The 22063-nt window shown below is 40.8% G+C and overlaps 1 protein-coding gene across 5 annotated transcripts in view; it reads left to right on the forward strand.

Annotated features, from left to right (window-relative positions):
• NCAM2 (neural cell adhesion molecule 2) overlaps positions 1–22063 on the forward strand; it is a 501839-nt gene that overhangs the window by 461554 nt on the left and 18222 nt on the right. For 2 of the 5 annotated variants that reach the window (XM_056559430.1, XM_056559435.1), the window contains one exon: positions 2849–2965. The exons of 2 other annotated variants lie outside the window; for them this stretch is intronic. In XM_056559430.1, the coding sequence (XP_056415405.1) occupies positions 2849–2965 (117 nt within the window). Of the gene's footprint in view, positions 1–2848; positions 2966–6262; positions 6297–22063 lie in introns of those variants that run through there. One more of the 5 variants, XM_056559431.1, reaches the window with a different exon arrangement.

The following is a 22063-nucleotide window of genomic DNA, read 5'->3' on the forward strand; positions in this document are numbered from 1 at the left end:
GTAGTCATTATAATAAGTTGTTTCTTGCACCAGGTCTCATTCCATAAACCTACTGTGGGGGGGGGGGGGGGGGGGGGTTATTGCACTCCACTCATCAGCCATCCAAGAAATCTGTAAATTTCTCTGCAAAGACTTCTATGCAGAGAAATGGATGCATCTCCTGACCGGCTGGGGAGCGGAGCGCAATGCCGCCGGCCTCCCTGATCGTGATCAACTCACGATCACAGCAGGTCTCAGTAGCTACAATCTTCTTATTTTGTGTCTAAAGTATTGTTGTACTGCATATTCTAAAAAATAATACATGAAAAATGTGCTTGTTGTCCGCTTCACCCTACTAGAGGCAGCATTCGATCAAATCAATGTCAACCCATAAAGAGTCTTAGACTTGAAGGATACATACAATCATATTCAACTAAGCCATGATCACATATAGTAACACTAAAATTTATTAACATAGTATTATTTTCCATTCCTAAAGCATGTCTATTTTTATGTAGCCATATAAAATGTTTTTACATTATACCAGTGGATTATAAGAAAGTAATTATTGCACAGACCATAATAAGATTCATTTTGAAGATCAGAGAAATGTGTCATAGAAATAAAATGTACAATTTAAAGTACTCAATGTACTGAAAGCCCCTTTCAGAGTGAATACTTTAATATATATATATATATATATATATATATATTTATTATTTTTTTTTACTTATTGGATGATTTTGTGGGATATTGAAAAGCACCAAAGAGCACTCATTCCAAAAGCGTCCTTGAATACAATCTTATGTAACTCTTGTGTAACTCTGCCCTTTAAATGGGAAAGTGTCATAAGAAAGTGAACTATTGTAAATCAAGTTTTCGCAAAATATATTTACATTTATGTACAAAATAATATTTAATGATGGTTTTCTAATCAGAAAAATTTTGAACTCTTAAAGTTTTCTCTCTTGTTTTTGACCCTCATGTTAGTCTGAAACTTCATGTTCTGTAAAAATTGTTCATTACCATCAGAGCAACAACTATATATATATATATATATATATATATATATATATATATATATATATTATGTGTTTATTTTACTTTTTTAATTTTATATTGTATACTATATTATTTATTACAAAATATATCATCTACTACAATACTTTTCATAGTGGCTACATTGATTGTACAGTAAAACTGAATTGAAAGAAATTGGAAAATGTGCAGAACTTGTCCAAGCACTGTGGTTACTTTACAGCTCATTTGTGGGATAGATAGGAGTCCAACCTCTACTGACCCTATATTGATGGGCTACATTTTAAAAGCCTAGTTAACTCCTTTTAGCTAGAGATATTGTAGTACAATGTTGATGATGAGCAAAATCACAGCTGGTTATGAACTTTAATGTTCCTTATGGGAAAAACATTTTGCAACATTTCAAACACAGTGGGCTTTATGATAACTCTAACAGCGTCTTTGGTCAAACTGACAGGTAAACAGCACAGAGCCCTTGTGCAATAATGGTACATGGGCCCATTGGTTTCCAACTACTAATTTTAATCAATCAATAATCAATCAATTAACAATTTGAATCAAGCAAATTGAACCCTCCGAACCCAGATTCAATATGAAATTTGGGGGTTTGCAACTAGCCAAACTTTCAAACATTGCCAGGTTTTTCTTGCACAAACCTGGCAATGTTGGGGTTGAGGGGGCATGTATATATTATACAGTGAAGAGAGTGATCCCTACAATCTTGTCACTGATCTGGGCCTCTTCTTATGTAGCTCCACCCCTCATTGCTAGAGGTGGGGCTGCACAGGAAGAGGCCCAGACCAGTCACAAGATGTTAAGTATCACTCTCTTCACTGTATACATTATACAGTAATATAGATAGCTGCACAATGTATACACCCCCCTCCAAAGAGTTAACTAGTGCTGCTAACTTCTTCTTTGCATACCCAGTGTATAGCTTTCAGTCCAGAAATATGTTACAGTAAACCAAGGAATTTGCTGGTTTACTGTGACAAAAGAGCCACTTAACTTTCTGCCGGTTAAGGGAACCAAACTTTTGGGAAGCTCACTTAACTATATTTAAGAGAATAGGAAGCTAGTTTTGGACACCCTCATTTATTAATTAGAAAATCCTCACTGGTGTACTAAACTAATAGTTATTAGTTATATGTGAAAATGATGACTGCATTCCCTAATTAAGAATAAATAAACAACTAGTAGTTCGAATTTAATTTCCTCTAAAAGCCACTGTGCACAAGTTGAACAAGTATTATGCCTGCCCCTGTTTTGAATAATAAATTTAGAGGGTTTGTCCACTGATCATATGTATCACCTAAAAAGCAAGTCGGAAATGAAAGATGATACCCACTACTGGGTAATACACCCATTGATCATGTTAGTCCCAAGTTCCCCATTCTTTTTCACCACTATGACCACAATCAGGAAGATTTTGAATTGAGCAACATTGGTCTAATGAAACTCTATGGGGGATGATGGAAATAGCTATACACATGCTCAACCACCACTTCAAATAAGTTCCTCTTAAATGTGGTTATGTAAGTGAATAGGAACTCTGTTACCCCATTCTATTGATCAAGAGGATCTCAGCAGTGGAGAGATCATAAGTTTATTTTTACCTATCCTGTAAGAAGGTGGTACATTTGATTGGTGGCAAATCCTCCCCAGCCTCTATATCCCATGAGTGAAGGTATTACTATCCATAAACCATATACCTCTTGCATTCAAAAATTTCTGTAGGGGTTCATGTCCATTACCGCAACATAGCAAGTTCCAGTCTGCTGCATATCTATGTAGTATATGCATAATTTCAGGAATGCTTACTATCTTGTAGGAAGGATGGATCAAAAGAACCCATAGTAGAGATGAGAACTGAGGATGAAAGAGTTACTAATCATGATGGGAGCCCAGTTAATGAACCCAATGAAACAACACCTCTTACAGAACCTGAGTATGTATTCTTGCTTTGTTGTTTCCTATTAAGTTCAACATCAAAACCAAAAAAGAGGATTAGACATCTTTGCAATGCCTTTTTGGAGTCCAGAATGTCTATCTATATGTTTGATATGCTTTCTCTACTTTGCAATCTGTATAGTCATGTTTGCGTGTTTAAAGTTATACAGAATAAGGCATAACACTTAGAGAAAGCATCTTCAGAGTGGCAGCAAGATTGTGCTATGAGGAAAGCATCAGACATAGACATAGGCTGCTTATAAATTATGTATCTTTGATGATCTCCCAATATACATGCCCTGTGCAACTGAAAACTATTAAAAAAAAGAGGTTTCAATATTAGCAGATTGACCAACATATACATTTCAGGTCTTCTGTAGCTTTGTGGTTCTTAGTGTTCATTCAGCTATTGATAAACATAGGGAACTACAGATAAACATCATCTTCAAAATTATCTAACCACTTCCATCTAGATGTATGCCAGGACTAAATTACCAAATACATTTCTTTGTTTCTGAGTTGATATCTTACAAGAGATGTAACTTTTTTATTTTTCTGTTCATGTTCCCATATAAAGGCATTTTTTTGTGGAATAAATGGCACTTTTTAATGGCACCACTTTGAGGTTTGTAAGTTTTTTCCTACCATGTCCTTGTGGGGGAGAACGAGCAACAGAGGAAGCTTTTGTCCTCATATCCCGACCCCAAATCCCCTCTTCATAATCAGACCTCACATCCTGTCCTCATATTCCCTCCCTATATCCCATCCCAATATTCTGTCCTCATATGCCGTCCTTATATCCCGTCCTCATATACTTTCCTCATATCCCATCCTCATATCCCGTCCTCATATCCCAACCCCATATCCCATCCTCATATCCCGTCCTCATATCCCATCCTCATATCCCATCCTCATATCCCATCCTCATATCCTGTCCTCATATCCCGACCTCATAATCTGTCCTCATATCCCGTCCTCAGATACCAACCTCATATCCCATCTTCTTATTCTGTCCTCATATCCCCACCTCATATCCCGCCCTTATATCCCAACCTCAATCCCAACCCCATATCTCATCCTCATATCCCATCCTCATATCCCATCCCCATATCTAATCCTCATTTCTAATCCTCATATCCCGTCCTCAGGTAGGGATGCGTTGTGGTAAAAATATTGTAAGCTGAAAATAAAAGGGGTGTGCATAAAGGGTGGGCATGTCTTTGCAAGATGGGGTATGGAATGCAGGGAGGGTGTGACCAGACTGACACATTCACCAGGAGATGCAGAGCCAATCTTGTATAGTAAGGCACCAAAAGTCCTATACACTTGCATGGGACTTAAAGCAAATACCCCATCCTTCACATATGGGGGTAGGTTAGGGGTTAATTTAACTATTATATATTTTTGTTTGACATATAAGTAACATGTGACCAAGTACTATCGAAATATCTCCAGCTGTGTAGAAGATATGCTTGAACATGCATTCCCCATAGATTTACATTGGACATTAAACAAAAACGATGACCCTTACAAGTGGGGGTAGGTCCGGGTCAAATTTCCTATCCTATGTTTGTTGATGATATATATAAGTAACATGTGTGCCAAGTTTCATGTTAATATCTTTAGCCATTTGGAAATTATGCTAGAACATACACACACACACACATTGGGGGAAACTCTCAAAGAATTTTGCGCCCAAAAAAAAAAATTTGGGTGCCAAAATGTTGGCATGAAAAGTATCTACCACATTTTCAAAGAGCTTTGTGCCACAGTTTACACTGTTCACATCAGTTTTGTAAAAGCGGGTGTGCCCATGTATATTGTCTTCTTTACATGATATTTTCAAAGTGGTGAGAGTCCAGTTTACATCAAAAATCTCACACCAGCTTTTTGATAGTGTAGAAAACTCAGAAATGTTTTCTTTTTTTTTTTTTTTGGGGGGGGGAGGTGTTATTTAAGTACCGTATTTATCGGCGTATAACACGCACTTTGTAGGCTAAAATTTTTAGCCTAAAGTCTATGTGCGTGTTATACGCCGATACACCCCCAGGAAAGGCAGGGGAGAGAGGCCGTCGCTGCCCGCTTCTCTCCCCCTGCCTTTCCTGGGGTCTAGAGCCCTGCTGCCGGCCCTTCTCTCCCCCTGGCTATTGGCGCCGCTGCCTGTTCTGTCCCCCTGACTATCGGTGCCGGCGCCCCATTGCCGGCGCCGATAGCCAGGGGGAGAGAAGCGGCGCCGACAGCCAGGGGGAGAGAAGGGGCAGCGGCACCCATTGCCGGCGCCGCTGCCCTGTTGCCATAATTACCTGTTGCCGGGGTCGGGTCCGCGTCCGCGCTGCTGCAGGCCTCCGGCGTGCGTCCCCTGCATCGTTGCTATGCGCTGCACGGCGCGGAGCATGACGTCTTAGCAACGATGCAGGGGACGCACGCCGGAGGCCTGCAGCAGCGCGGACCCGTCCCCGGCAACAGGTAATTATGCCACCGGGGATGGGGGGAGGCAGCGGGGCAGCGGCGGCGGCAACGGGTGCCGCTGCCCCTTCTCTCCCCCTGGCTATCGCAACCGGCAATGGGGCGCCGGCACCGATAGTCAAGGGGACAGAACGGGCACCTGCGCCGATAGCCAGGGTGAGAGAAGGGCCGGCAGCAGGGCTCTAGACCTAGGAAAGGCAGAGGGAGAGAAGCGGGCAGCGATGGCCTCTCTCCCCCTTCCTTTCCTGGGGGTGTATCGGGGTATACACGCGCACACACACACCCTCATTTTACCATGGATATTTGGGTAAAAAACTTTTTCTACCCAAATATCCTTGGTAAAATGAGAGTGCGTGTTATAGGCCGGTGCGTGGTATACCCCGATAAATACGGTAATTATTTTTAAAAAAAAGAAATAATTATTATTGAAAAATGTTATTAAAAAAAAAAATAAAAAATATATATATATATATATATATATATATATATATATATATATATTTTTTTTTATTTTTTTATTTTTTTTTTTTTCTTTCTTGGTCACTGCACCTGCACTCACATTTAAGCTCAGAAATGTTTTATTTATTCGCTTATCGCTTGTCTGGGCACTAGTAACCATGGAATATTTTGTGAGATGTTTCCGCCAGAATTTTCTGGGATGGAAAATTTGGTGCAAAATCGGAAATTTTGGTGACAAAATTGCCGATTTTGGCACCAAACTCAGCAATTTTGGCAAAAAAAATATGGCTGCAACCAAAAAAAAAAAATGATCACGAAAAAAAAAAGTGAAGCGGAAATTAATTTTCACATATTTTGTTTTTTTTCAAAGCAGCACAAGAGACCTTTGAAAATGTGAGGAGAAAAAAGGTGTGAATATTATCGCTGGAACAGAAATGACAGTAGTTTTTGAGAATCTCCCCCTTTGAGTTTTTTAGTTTTAAGGCTTTTGAAAAATAAAAGAAGCAATATGCTATGGGCAAATGGGCAAATTTTCTTCTAAACATGTTTTGATAAATCTCCCCCACTATATTTTAATAGTTTAGACATTTTTGCACATGGCAGTACCAAATATCTTTATTTTATTTTTTTTAGTTTAATTGTATCAAAATCTTTTTCATTTCTTATTGTTTTTACACTTTTTAGTCCCCCAAGGGGACTTTTATAAGCAATCATGAGATTGTTTATTAGATTGCAAACTGTACAAGAAGATCTTCCTACAGTACGCATGGAGACCTTGAGAAGGCCTTCAGCTTCCATAGTATTCCTGTGATTTTGCCATAAGGGTGCCGATTGGAGCCTTGGCAAGTTTGCCACCTGTCAATTTACTCTCTATATGCCACAATTGCTATTGATCATGCCATATAGATGGTTAAACTGCTGGGTTTGGAGTGATGCCTGAAATTGCAGGCAGGCGTTGGCTGTAATGTACAGCTAACACTCGCCAAATAAAAAAAGGACTAAGCTTGTGAATCCACTCTATATGACGAAGCACTGTAAAATGGCATATCGGTGATGTTTTTGAGGTTAAGATTTTTTTCTTAAATAACCTAGGTGTATAAATAGTGAAAACATTGGCCTTGATTTACTATTGTAAACCTGACATGTTTGGTAGGGTTGTGCGCCAGATGTCTGCACCAGAATTTGCGCCAGAATTGAAAAAACCCGACCGACCATCCATTTAACTGAGAAAACCCCAAAAGGGGCACGCCCGTCTGGGAGAGGGGATGTGGTCACTGAAAGGGGGGGGGGGGGGGGGTGTCCAAAGATTTCCACAGAAAATGTGGTAGATTTAAGCTGAGGAAAAACCCCACAGCTCAGAGCATGTGTAAAAAAAAAAGCAAAAGGGAAAAGTGCAAAATGTAGGTAAATACTGTGGAAATATACTTTTTGGAAGAAAAAAAACACACAAAGAAAACTCCACTCCACTCTTAGTAAATCAGGGCCATTACCGTCCAAAACACAAGGAAAAAATTATAAACCCTCAACCCCAAAAACATAGTAATCTGACCATTTAAAGAGTGTGTTATCTAAGATTACCATTGTATAGAAAAAGGGGTTGTCTCATTAAGGGAATCCCTTTATACCAGCTAAAACTGGGCTGGCAGGGGTCAAGCAAAGCTGGCTTCTTAAGCCCTCAAAAGTTGTGGATACATTTCCTTTGCTGTGGAAATGTAACATTTTATGCTGTGTAATATATGGTTCGGTCAAAACTACCAGGGCCAGAGCTGCTCTTTTTTGTGCTCTGTTCATATCCGAATTGCGTTGAATTCTTATAGAAGTTGACTCCACACTGTTGCGACCATATACCATTTTATTCATTTGGAAGGGAAGTTGACAGTAAGTTACCGACAGATAATATTTTTCCACAGGATAGGGGGGTTAGGGAACACTTGACCTCTGGGAATCACAGGACTCACCCTGCTGAATAGAGAGGTGCTTCGGAATGCAGTCCATTAATTTTTTATGGAGCCAATGGGAATAGCCGAGAACAGCACTTGTATAGGGGATAAGTTTATAGTAGCTAAAAAGTGGCTTAAATACCCTAATGATTCTACTAGGCCAAACTTAGGTCACCATCAATCCATGGTTACCAACTGACCATAAATTCAAAAACCATCTGTAAAATGAGCTGACAGCATCCTTTAAAAATATTGGTGACATTTTTTAAGCTGGAGGAGTAAGTGTAAAGAAAATGATCATCCAACCCTTTAATCGTTATTCTGGACAATCAATCATTTATTTATTTTTGTTTAGTTTGACCCAGGGTGCTTGAAAAAAAAAATGCTCCTCCAGTTTCAACAGCTTCTGGTCCTCGCTGTTCTCTGCTTTTTTTTTTTTTTCATCTATGGTGTTTTGTACCCAGAGGACCTGCTCACCATCATCAGTTAGTGGTGGGCTGAGTGGGAAGCCCTAAGGGAACAACACATCACAGGGATTAGGTAGAACAACAGTGGCCCGGAGTTGGGACAGGTGAGTATGATTGCTTTACTATTTTTAAAGCTGGATTGCTGGGTAACACTCATTCCTATTCTTATTATTCATTTTTTGATTTTCCATTTTGTACATATAACTTTTGGCTACCCGTATTTTTGGCTGTCTACAACACTCCATGTTATGTATAGTTTGTCAAACTTAAATAAAAGATTATTGAAACAGAAACTGTCTTGGCCATAATGTGACCATTATGTGGACCACATTACCGTTTGCACTAGTTGCTTTTAAAGGGGTACTCCCGTGGGAAACTTTTTAAAAATTTTTTTTATCAATTGGTGCCAGAATGTTAAACAGATTTGTAAATTGATTCTATTAAAAAATCTTAATCCTTCCAGTACTTTTTAGGGGCTAAATACTATCTTTTTGGATTTCTCTGATGTCACGGCCACAGTGCTCTCTGCTGACCTTTGCTGTCCATTTTTTGGAACGGTCCAGAGCAGGAGAAAATCCCCATAGCAAACATATGTTGCTCTGGACAGTTCCTAAAATGGACAGCAGAGGTCAGCAGAGAGCACTGTGATCGTGACATCAGAGAGATCCAAAAAGAAAAGCATTTCCTCTGTAGTATACAGCCCATAAAATGTATTGGAAGGACTAAGATTTTTTTTAATAGAAGTAATTTACAAATCTGTTTACATTTCTAGCACCAGTTGATTAATAAAAAAATAAAAAAAAGTTTTCCACGGGAGTACCCTTTAACAAATCTGATAAAATGCTTTAAATATGTTGCTGACCTAAACTAGTAATGGGAAACCAGAGTGAGTAAAATGCTATTAAAATGCTTTTAGTAGAATGAAAAATATGAAGCTAAAATGGGAATTTGTTCAGATAACCTTTTCAGATGATCAGGAAGCTACAATATTTCCAATAGACAGTTCACCCTGTCAGGTTAGGGCTGCATTTAGCTTCTTTTTTTTTTTTTGGCACATTTCTTTTCACCCTTACAAATGGTTTTTTAGCGGAAGTGCCACTTCAGATGCATCTAAAATGGCTGTTATTGATAAAGGGTACAAGATATTTTAGCTGTAATGCCTCTTTATGATTTAAAGTATCACATAAAGCAAAGTTTAAAAAATTCAGCTTCTGGCTACGTGTTCTATAATTTTATTTGCATGGATGGTGCCCTTCCAGATATTCTCTGCTTTTCTCTGTTGGGTAACAGCTGAAGAATTCATTGCTTAAAAAAACAAAGCAGTCAGTGTAGGAAATTACGCCAATTGCAACACTCAATTTTATAAAGGTGACTGTGCATAGGGAATAACTTTGTTAGTTAGGAAAAACTCTTACATTTTTGTTAGCTGACCTGATTTTTAGTCATGTTATGTCATGACTTTTTACTGAAATGGAAAAATGCACATCATGCACAGAGTACACAGAGATTTCTTCAACGGTCCAAAAAAAATCCTTTTTTACCAGTGTCTGCGAAAAAAAAAAATATATATATATAAATATATATAATACATATGTATATATATATATATATATATATATATATATATATATATATATATATATATATATATGTGTGTGTGTGTGTGTGTGTCCACGAGTTTTGTTGAGTCTGTTGGACATTGTGACTGATACAATTGTCATTTTAAGGCTTAAAGTAAATTCATTTTATATCATCATTTTATATTATGGAGCAATAGCCATGTATGCTTTATAATCTTGTATTTTATTATGGTATTCCAAATTGTTCTGGTTGTCTAAGACTTTTCAATTTATTCCTGATGTCCTTCAGAAAAAATAAATTCAGGCTAATGAAATAAAGCTGGAGGTCTGACTGCCAGGACCTTCAGTGATCATAAAAATGGAGGTCCCTTAGTGAGCCTTTTGAGTGGGTTGGTAGAGCGCGTGTATGACTGCTGATTCAAAATTGTTCTCAGCTATTACTTCCATAGAACAGTGTGTTTCCCAACCAGTGTGCCTTTGGCTGTCATGGCATGCTGGAAGTCATGGTATTGCAATAGTTAGAGGGACATGATTGGAAAACATTGTAATCGACAGTAGACATTGGAGTAATAGTAATTAGTAATTGGAGCGGTGGCCATGCAAGCAATTTAAAGGGGTTATCCACCATAAGGTGATTTAAGTACTCACCTGCCTGACAGTAATTGACATGCTTAGGAAGGACCTGCGCTTGTCTTGGGGATAAATGGCTATGTTGCGAGATTGCCATAACACTGTGGCTAGCTTTTTGTGAACTGGTATTTCCTGTTTGAGTTTTCTTCTTTGCCTAAAAATCCCATATTTCCATTTTCCTCCCTCTCACATATCACAAAAGACCTGTGGTTTTCAATCAGGGTGCCTACAGCTGTTGCATTAGTTGCAGATTTATCTCTCTCCCACCAAGCGATCCCTCCTCCCATTGAAGCAGACAGGCGCCCTGTCATCAGCTGACCAGTGAGTCAGGTCTCGGCCGCATTGCAACCTGGGAAAAATCTGAAACAACAGTCATCTTGTATGCTGATAAAAATAAATATTGGGGTTAAAATCACATGCAAATTTGAGAAAACCGTCACAAACAGGTTCAGACACTGTATTATGAACTACACTAACTTTACAGCCCCTGTAGTATAGTCAAATAAAAAAAATTAAAAAAAATAATCCTGGAATTCCCCTTAAATGTTCGGTTTTTGAGATTGTTTGGGGTCTTAGCAAATGGACCCCAAGCAATTACACATGTATCTTATATCCTGTGGTTAGGTGAAAAATAATCTTTGTGGGACAGGTCAGTTAAAATGTCCCTAAACCCCTTAAGGTCATAGGGCGTACAGTTACGCTCTGATATCCTGGTACTTAAGGTAGCTATCAGCAGGCATCCTGTGCCAATGCCCAGGGGGGTCCTGAGACCCTTCCATGTCGGCGATCACACCGGCGATTTGTGGCGATTCCGGGTCATACAGGTCTCCGTTGACCCGGAAAATAAGGGGGATCGGGGTTGTCCAAGACATCCACAATCCCCCTGAAGTGATAGGAGTGAGATGGCAGGGGTGCCACCCCTTCTATCCCTGCTATTGGTCGGTCAGAAGTGACTGAACAATAGCAGATCGGGGATGGGGGGGTTAAAGTTTGGTTCCTCCGTTCTGCCCATCCACAGTTGTCCGGGCAGAACAGAGGGAACCGACAGTGACCGGCGCCAGAGGTCCACTTACCATTGGTGATCGGCGGTGGGCTACAGAGGACAGCGATGTGGCTCCCTGGTACGGCATTGACGGTGATCCTACGGAAGCCGGTGATTAGTTGCCTAGCAACATCTAGAGGGCTACAGTTTTGAGACCACTATACAGTGGTCTCTAAACTGTAGCCCTCCACATGTTGCAAAACTACAACTCCCAGCATGCCCAGACAGCTGTTTGCTGTTTGGGCATGCTGAGATTTGCAGTTTTGCAACAGCTGGAGGGCTTCAGTTTGGAGATCACAGTGCAATGGTATCTAAACTGTGGCCCTTCAGATCTTGCAAAACTACAACTCCCAGCATGCCCAAACAGCAAACAGCTGTCTCGGCATGTTTAGAGTTGTAGTTGCATACCTCCAGCTGTTGCATAACTACATCTCCCAGCATGCCCTTCCGCGATCGATACATGCTGGGAGTTGTAGAATCGCAACAGCTGGAGGCACACTGGTTGGAAAATACTGAGTTAGGAAACATAACCTAACTGAAGGTTTTCCAACCAGTGTGCCTCCAGCTGTTGCAAAAGTACAACTCTCAGCATGCACAGTCTGTCAGTGCATGCTGGGAATCACAGATAGAGGCTTCCCCCCCATGTGAATATACAGGGTACATCCACTTGGGCGGGTTTACAGTGAGTTTCCTGTACCAAATTTGAGTTGTGGCAAATTTTCTGTCGCAGCGCAAACTCCTAGCTGGAAACTCACCATAAACCCCCATCAGTGTTAATGTAACCTAAAAACACTACACTACACTTACATATAATAAAGGGTAAAACACTACATATACACCCCCTTACACTGTCTGGCCTCCCCCCCCCCCCCTTATAAAAAGAAAAACGTATTGTACAGCAGTGTTTCCAAAACGGAGCCACTGACTGTCCAGGCATGCTGGGAGTTTAGCAACAGCTGGCTGCATCCTGTTTGGGAATCACTGGCATAGAATATGCCTATGTCCACCCCTATGCAATCCCTAATTTAGGCCTCAAATGGGAATGGCGCTCTCTCACTACGGAGCCCTGTCATATTTCAAGGAAACAGTTTTGGGCCACATATAGGGTATATCCATACTCGGGAGCAATTGCACTACAAAATTTGGGAGTCTTTTTCTCCTTTTACCCCTTATGAAAAGGAAAAGTTGTCTACACCAGCCTGTTAGTGTAAAAAAAATAAAACATTTTACACTAACATGCTGGTGTTGCCCTATACTTTTTATTTTCACAAGCGGTAAAAGGAAAAAAAAGACCCCCAAAATTTATAATTCAATTTCTCCTGGGTATGGAAATACCCCATATGTGGACGTAAAATGCTCTGCGCACGCACAAAAAGGCTTAGGAGTGAGAGCGCACTATGTACATTTGAGTCCTAAATTGGTGATATGCACAGGGGTAGCTTATTTTACAGCGGTTCTGACATAAACATAAGACAAAAAAATACCCATGTGTGAACCCATTTTGGAAACTACACCCCTCATGGAACCTAACAAGGGGTATAGTGAGCCTTAACACCCCACAGGTGTTTGACAAATTTTCATTAAAGTTGCATGGAAAAATGAAAAAAAAAATTTCACTAAAATGCTGGTGTTACCCTAAATTTTTCATTTTCACAAGGGGAAAATAGGAAAAAAGCCCCCCAAAATTTGTAACCCCATTTCTTCTGAGTAAGATCATACCCCATATGTGGATGCAAAATGCTCTGTGGGTGAACTACAATGCTCAGAAGAGAAGGAGCGCCATTGGGCTTCTGAAGAGAAAATTTGTCCGCAATTGTCCGGTTTTTACAATGCCCCCAACACACATGTGACCCCATTTGGAAACTGCACCCCTCACGTAATGTAATAAGGGATGCAGTGAGCATTTACACCCCACAGGTGTCTGACAGATTTTTGAAACAGTGGTCCGTGAAAATGTAATTTTTCATTTGCACAGCCCACTGTTCCAAAGACGCTGCCAGATAGGTGTAAATTTTCACTGCACCCCTTATTAAATTCTGTGAGGGGTTTAGTTTCCAAAATGTGGTCACATGTGGGGGGGTCCACTATTCTGGCACCACAGGGGGCTTTGTAGACGCACATGGCCTCTGACTTCCATTCCAAACAACATTTTTCTCCAAAGGCTCAATGGCGCGCCTCCCCTTCTGAGCATCGTAGTGCACCAGCAGAGCATTTGACATCAATATGGGTATTTCCATATTTAGAAGAAATGGGGTTACAAATTTTGGGGGGCATTTTCTCCTATTACCCCTTGTAAAAATGTAAAATTTGGAGAAAAAAATACATTTTAGTGATAAAAAATTCATTTTTTCATTTACACATCCGACTTTAACAAAAAGTTGTCAAACACCTGTGGGGTGTTAAGGCTCACTGTACCCCTTGTTACATTCCTTGAGGGGTGTAGTTTCCAAAATAGTAGACAATGTGTTTTTTTTTTTTTTTTGCTGTTCTGGCACCATAGGGGCTTCCTAAATGCGACATGCCCACCAAAAACCATTTTAGCAAAATTTGCTTTCCAAAAACCAAATGTGACTCCTTCCCTACTGAGCATTGCAGTTTGCCCGCAGAGCATTTTACGTCCTAACATGGGGAATTTCCATACTCAGAAGAGATGGGGTTACAAATTTTGGGGGCAAATTTTCCCAATACCCTTTGTAAAAATTGTAAATTTGGGGAAAAGAACTGCACTTTAGTGATTTTTTTTTTCATTTACACATTCGACTTTAACGAAAAGTCGTCAAACACCTGTGGGGTGTTAAGGCTCACTGGACCCCTTGTGCCTTGAGGGGTGTAGTTTTAAAAATAGCATGCGTTTTTTTTTTTTTTGCTGTTCTGGAACAATAGGGGCTTCCTAAATGCGACATGCAAAATCCCATTGGGGTTACAAATTTTGGGGGCAAATTTTCCCAATACCCTTTGTAAAAATGGTAAATTTGAGAAAAAAAAATGCACTTTAGTGATTTTTTTTTTAATTTACACCTCCGACTTTAACGAAAAGTTGTCAAACACGTGTTAATGTTAATGGTCACTTGTGTCTGGAGGGGTGTAGTTTCCAAAATAGTATGCCATGTGTTTTTTTTGCTGTTCTGACACAACAGGGGCTTCCTAAATGCGACATGCAAAATCCCATTGTCGCTCCTTCCCTTCTGAGCCCTCTACTGCTCCCGCCGAACACTTCTCATCCACATAGGAGGTATTTCCTTACTCGAGAAAAATTGTGTTACAAATTTTGGGGGGCTTTTTCTCCTATTACCCCTTGTAAAAATTCAAAAGCTGGGTCTACAAGAACATGCGAGTGTAAAGAATGAAGATTTAGAATTTTCTCCTTCACTTTGCTGCTATTCCTGTGAAACACCTAAAGGGTTAACAAACTTTCTGATTGTCATTTTGAATACTTTGAGGGGTACATTTTTATAATGGGGTCATTTATGGGGTATTTCTAATAAGAAGGCCCTTCAAATCCACTTCAAAACTGGTCCCTGAAAAATTCTGATTTTGAAAATTTTGTGAAAAATTTGAAAATTGCTGCAGAACTTTGAAGCCCTCCAATGTCTTCCAAAAGTAAAAACATGTCAACTTTATGATGCCAACATAAAGTAGACATATTGTGTATGGGAATCAATATATAATTTATTTGGAATGTCTATTTTCCTAACAAGCAGAGAGCTTCAAAGTTAGAAAAATGCAAAATTTTCAATTTTTTCATAACATTTTGGAATTTTTCACCATAGAAATTATGCAAGTATCGAAGAAAATTTACCACTAACACAAAGTAGAATATGTCACGAAAAAACTTTCTCGGAATCAGAATGAAAAGTAAAAGCATTGCAGAGTTATTAATGCTGAAAGTGACAGTGGTCAGATGTGCAAAAAACGCTCTGGTCCTTAAGGTGAAAATGGGCTTGGTCCTTAAGGGCTTAAAATTTCATTAAAAAAAAAACTTTGACATGTCAAACAGACATGTTTAACTTTTTGAAGGGTTGGGGACTGGATGTTCAGATCCCCACCAATCACAAGAACTGTCTCTTCTCACCTTATCTTGCTTGCTTTTTTTTTATGTGACAGGGACACTTAAGGTTGGAATCACACATTCTGTTTTGATGCAGTTCTTTCTAGCTAAAGCCAATAGGGAATCCAGCAATACAGGGAAATACAATTCCTTCATATTACTCATTCCTTTTGAATCCATGTATTTGTCTTACTAAAGCCAGAAGTGGATACAGAAGAAAGAAGGATATGTTTTTCCTATATATTTCACATTCCTTTTGAATCCACTCCTGGCTTTGGCAAACTGTGTGTGGGGAAAACAAGCTAATAAAGTACAATGCAATTCCAAATATTTCATCACTTTACGGAAAGTTATACAGTATGGATTGTGTTATTTTGGAACCATATATCATTCAAAGTGCAATATATATATATATATATATATATATATATATATATATATATATACATATATATATATATATATATATATATATATATATATTCTATTGAAAATATCAGAATAAATCAAATGTTATCTCTGAAAAATTGGTTGCTTTGGCAACTAAGTTTCTGAGTACAATATTTCCCACATTATGTTGGAGTAATATAATCCCATGCTGTGCTGAGAACAGAAGGAATGTCTGCAGATCATAGTTGATGACCAAATCTTCTGGAAATGGACCATTTTTTTTCTTTTTCTTTTAATGTGGCCATTTTAAAGAACAGAAACTTTTTTTTTTCACCACTACACTTGTTCAAACTAAGATTTACAGTGGGTAAGGGAAAATCTTTCCTAACATTTGTATTAGTTTAAAATAAATCTTAAGTTCTGTTTGACAAGTCAATTCTATGTTTTGGTTCATACCACGGCATATGGCAGCCTAATTTGGGGGGGGGGGGGATATTAAAACCTGCCGCTCTCATATCCCCTCCGGACCCGTGCTGCACCCCTTTCATTTGAATTAGGCAGACAGAGTCAGATAGTGATTCCGGTCAGCTCATTTTTTGACTGTATCAATTTTTGTTGCCAGAGTAAGAACTGTAGTCTGCTGCATTCCAGTCCGGCAACAAAAACTAATAAAGTCCATAAATGAGCCGACCGGAGTCACCATTTGACTCTGTCTGGCACATTGAAATAAATGTGGAGCAGTGTGGTGTTGGTGGGGATACCACAGCAACAAGTATTTGAATATTACCGCCGGACCTGGCTGCTGTATCCACAAATCCTAGTGTTAATGCACCTTTATGATGGTTCAGTAAAGAGGAAGTGCAGCAGACTATGCTATTTTGATGTTCAAAAAGCAACAGAAATTAGATTTTCAGTGTTAGATTGATTATTAGCGCTCAGGACTGGTTTGTAGAAGATCCCTGTGAGAATGTAATATATATCTATATATCAAAATGAGTGAATAAGAAAGGAAGGAATAGCACTACTTGCGATTAATTCAGAAATGACAGGGTTAAGATCCAGTCGAACAGCTCAAACGGAGGCGGGTCTGAAAAAGCCATCAGCTATGGTGGTGCTGGGAAGATCCGAAACATAGGAAAAATCAATGTGCATAGAAGATAAGCTCAAAAGCAAAATTACCCACAATTAGCAAAATTAGATTAGCAACAGCCGGCTCCTAGGAATCTATGATGGTTAGACCAACGGAACGGGGACCATGCTATAAGGGGTGCTCAGGAGTGAGGCGATAACCGGTTACTTCGCGCTATATGCGCTTCATCCGGCCTCCGGCCGGAAGAAGCGCATATAGCACGAAATAAGTGGTTATCGCCTCACTCCTGAGCGCCCCTTATAGCATGGTCCCCCGTTCCGTTGGTCTAATCATCATAGATTACTAGGAGCCGGCTGTCGCTAATCTAATGGTGAGTGCGGGTATTTTGCTTTTGAGCTTATCTTCTATGTACATTGATATATATATATATATATATATATATATATATATATATATATATATCGGAGTATTTTCTGTATATTGAAAAGTTTCAGGTTCATTTATATGATTACAGTTTGATACATGTCTATTAAAAGTTATCAAAAGGTACATTATGCGGACATGGGGGCCAGTTGCAGAAAAATATGGTTACATTAAACAAAGTGTTTTTCTGTTTCACTAAAATAAACATCCAATGAGTATGTGATACATACATTATGCCAATTTCTTATCAGCAATATATTTACTAGTCAGATAGCTCAAAGTACATCTTGATTAAGGGGGTTTTGTTATATCATAAAAGTTAGTTGAGGCAGGAGTCTGCATACTGAATACTGGCAATAATTTTAGAATATAACTGATATCTCACGATAGGGGTCTTATCATTACTATAACAGCCAGTGTGAACTGTTTCTTACCCTCATACACATGGCACATACGTTAGGCTTGTTTTATGGTGAATTTAGAGATTGTGAAAATAAAAAGGTTCATTCACAATAGCTAAGGAAATAGACAGAGTTTACTCAATTGATTGAGCCAAGTAACATACAAGATACAAAAAAGTAAACAGGACTATACAAAGCAATAACATAAAGTAATAAAGGAACAAGGAGGGAGGGGGGCACTTTTGAACATCTAACCTGCAGAATGGATAGCAGCTTCAGGTCCAGATACTTGCACTGGTCTAATGTTCCACAAGGCTCTACCAGAATGCTTATTTGGTCAAAGGAATGTTATATAACTACATATTTTGTACAAACTACATTTTGGAGCGCAGGGGCTCAATTAGAAAAAATGATGACTTCTAATTAAAAAATGTTTGTAAAAACCATGCATACAGTAGGTTAACACAATACAGTTCCTGAGCTAAGGGACCTCCAGCAGTCATGTCAGCTGAATGAGACCCACATCACCCCACGAAGGTCCCAATCAGTGAAGGCATTAAAGGGCACGTGCATTAAAAGGGCAAGGGCTTAAGCCCCCTTTTCAGTCTATGTGGACACGTCCCTGTATACTATGCATGTGTGAGGGCCACTAGTAGCTAGATCAAGCCAGTTATGCCAAATAGTGACGTTACCCCCATCTAAATGGAAACTGCAGTTCTCTAAGAAAGTGTACAGCACATTCCTGATAGAGATAACGACTTTGCCCTCATGACAAAATAGCCAATGTCAAATTCTGAAGACTCAAATATAATGAACAGTAACAGAGTCCCAGTCATCAAATACTCCAACCAATGAATGGATGGACAATGGATATTAGGTGAAAATAACATTTAATATTTAATAACACATATAAAAGAATCACCTATAAACATTTGAATATCAAGTGGTACATTCAATAAAAAAATAAAACTTGATACCACTCAATTTATTGATTGTACCACTTGATATTCAAATGCTTATAGGTGATTCTTTTATATGTGTTTTTAAATATTAAATACTATTTTCACCTAATATCCATTGTACATCCATTTTTTTGGTTGGAGTATTTGAGGACTGGAACTCTGTTACTATTTATTTATTTCTCTACACCTGCGGATACAGGTGTACCCAGTTAACCTTGTACTATTTTTGCTGCTGAGCTTTTCCATCCTTTTGTTATTCAGTTATAATGAAACTAACATTTAAGTGCATTAGAAGTAGAGAACCAAAACACAGGATTGACTAGTTGATACACAAGGCTGTATTTGGAGTCCTTGATTCTGTGTCCTACAGATGTGTAAGTTGCTGCTGTATAGTGCTTGTAACATCTGCGCTCCGGCCAGACACGCTGGCCATGAGCGCTCTCTTGTTATGTCCCCGCTGCTGGCAGGGCTGGGATTCGCATCGTGGGACATGCCCGCATGCGAATCCGAGCCCGTCACTCACCTCCCTGGTCTTCCTGTTCTCGCAGCCCCGGCTCGCGAGCCCCCACCTGCTAGGGTGTGCACGTGTCGGAGGTCTTACATTTTAAGGGTCAGTACTCATTTAATTTAGTGTTTATACCTGCACTGTCTTTCAGTATCTGCTCCTCCCTTTGCTTCTGGCCGGATCTTTGTTGCCTTGTGCTCTAGTGAAAGCATATTGTGTTCCTGATATTCGTGTTCCTGATCCTTGTTCTGTTACCTGACCATGCACCTGTGCCACCTGCCCTGAGCTACTGCTTCCTTGACCTCATCTTGCCAGTTTCCTTTTGTGCCACGCCACATCCCAGCAACCTGCGTTGATGAGTCGTGTCAGGGATAACGACTTTGGTGCCGCCTGCCGCAACAAGACCATCCCACTTTGTGGCGGGCTCTGGTGAAAACCAGTGGCACCTTAGACTCCGCTCCCTGGCTCATGTCATCATCCACATAGGCCCAGAGGATCCACCACCTGCCGTGAGCCTAACAGTAAGATCCGGCCATGGATCCCGCTGGGGTGCCTTTGCCAGATGTCTTGGATCTTTCCCCCATCGTGGCTCAGCAGTCGCAGTAGTTAGCCCGTCAGGCGCAACAACTGAATAAACTCTCAGCCATAGTGCAACAGCTTCTTGCCACTCAGCAGCAACAACAGCAACAGCAGCAGCCACCTGTTCCTGAGCCTCCTACAGTGTCTGCAGCTTCTCCCAGACCAAGCTTCGATTGTCCTTGCCCTCTAAGTATGACGGAGATCCCAAGCTGTGTTGAGACTTTGTGACACAGTGTTCTATCCATCTAGAACTCATGGCGGATCTGTTCCCGGTGGAGTGTTCTAAAGTGGCATTTGTGGTCAGTCTACTATCTGTATAAGCTTTAGCCTGGGCTACTCCTCCCTTGGATCATAGAGATCCTTGAACCTGTCGGCCTTCCACAATGCATTTGAAGAACCCATGCAAGCCTCCTCTGCCGAGGCGGCTTTTCTGAACCTCTGCTGAGGGAACTCCTCCGTTGGCGGCTACGCGGTTGAGTTCCGCACTCTTGCCTCTGAACTTGCTTGGAACGATGAGGCCTTGTGTGCTACCTTTAAAAAATGACTTTCCTCTAGAATCAAGGATGCTCTCTCTGCACGAGATTCTCCAACTAACTTGAGCGAACGTATCCATTTAGCCACTTGAATTGATGTGTGCTTTGCCGAGAGGCAGGAAGAACTTTCCTTGGAAAATTAACCTGCCCAAACACGGTGATGAGACTTTGAGCCTATATTGTGCCAGTCCAGAGCACTTTCTCAAAGACTGTTCTATACGTCCTTCCCGTCCGTGAGAACGCTCTCATCTTGGACAAGTAGGAGTGGCATCCCTAGATGTGAATATTACCTCTCCTCGCTAGACCACCCCGGTTCAAGTATTTACCTCTGCCTTTTTGGACTCCGGTTCCGCTGGCAACTTCATTGGTGCCTCACAGGTCCATAAACATTGTCTTCAAGTGACGCGTCTTGTCAAACTCTTCTTCATTTCTTCTGTTAATGGACAAAATCTGAACTGTAAGGTGCAACTGAACCCCTCGTCATGCAAGTAGGGGATTTGCATAAGGAAAAAATTCAGTTTAATGTGCTACCACATTGTACTTCGGACCTTCTTCTTCGTCTTCCTTGGCTTCAACATCATTCTCCACAACTTGACTGGAAATCTGGTGAAATAACATGCTGGGGACAATATTGCCAATATGTGCCTCCTCTTAGGCCTGCTAATAAAAGCTTCAGAGCTGACGCTCTTTCCAGATCCTCCTATGTTGCAGGATTGGACTCAACGTGTCTTTAACCCCTACAGGACCCATAACGTAACGGTACGTCCCGACACGCTGGATCTTAAGGACCAGGGACGTACATTTACGTCATGGGCAGTTTTAGTCCCCGGCGTGCGCCGGTTGGGGATTGGAGCGGGATGCCTGCTGAAATCATTCAGCAGGCATCCCGTGCAAATGCCCAGGGGGGTCATCAGACCCCCCCATGTCGGCGATCGCGGCAAATCACAAGTGAATTCACACTTGCGATTTGCGCGATTCCGGGGATTGGAGCGGGATGCCTGCTGAAATCATTCAGCAGGCATCCCGTGCAAATGCCCAGGGGGGTCATCAGACCCCCCCATGTCGGCGATAGCGGCAAATCGCAAGTGAATTCACACTTGCGATTTGCGCGATTCCGGTGTCTATAGTGTCTATAGTGACCCGGTGTCTATAGTGACCCGGTGACTTGGAATGTAAGGGGGATCGCGGGTGTCTAAGACACCCATGATCCCCCTGAAGCGATAGGAGTGAGGTGGCACGGGTGCCACCCCTCCTATCCCTGCTATTGGTGGTCTAGACGCGACCACCAATAGCAGATCGGGGGCGGGGGGTTTACTTTCGTTTTCCCCCGTCCTGCCCTCCCACAATAGGCGGGGCAGGACGGGGAAACGACGGGGACCGGCGCCGAAGATCCACTTACCGATCCGGGCGGGCGTCGGAGGCTGCAGGCGACGGAGATCGGCGGGCGGCGATGACATTCGGCTGGATCCGATGGAAGCCGATGAGTTGCCTAGCAACATCTGGAGGGTACAGTTTGAGACCATTATACAGTGGTCTCTAACTGTAGCCCTCCAGATGTTGCAAAACTACAGCTCCCAGCAT

This window comes from Hyla sarda, chromosome 2, assembly GCF_029499605.1.
Source record: "Hyla sarda isolate aHylSar1 chromosome 2, aHylSar1.hap1, whole genome shotgun sequence".
NCBI classification, from domain to species: Eukaryota; Metazoa; Chordata; class Amphibia; order Anura; family Hylidae; genus Hyla; species Hyla sarda.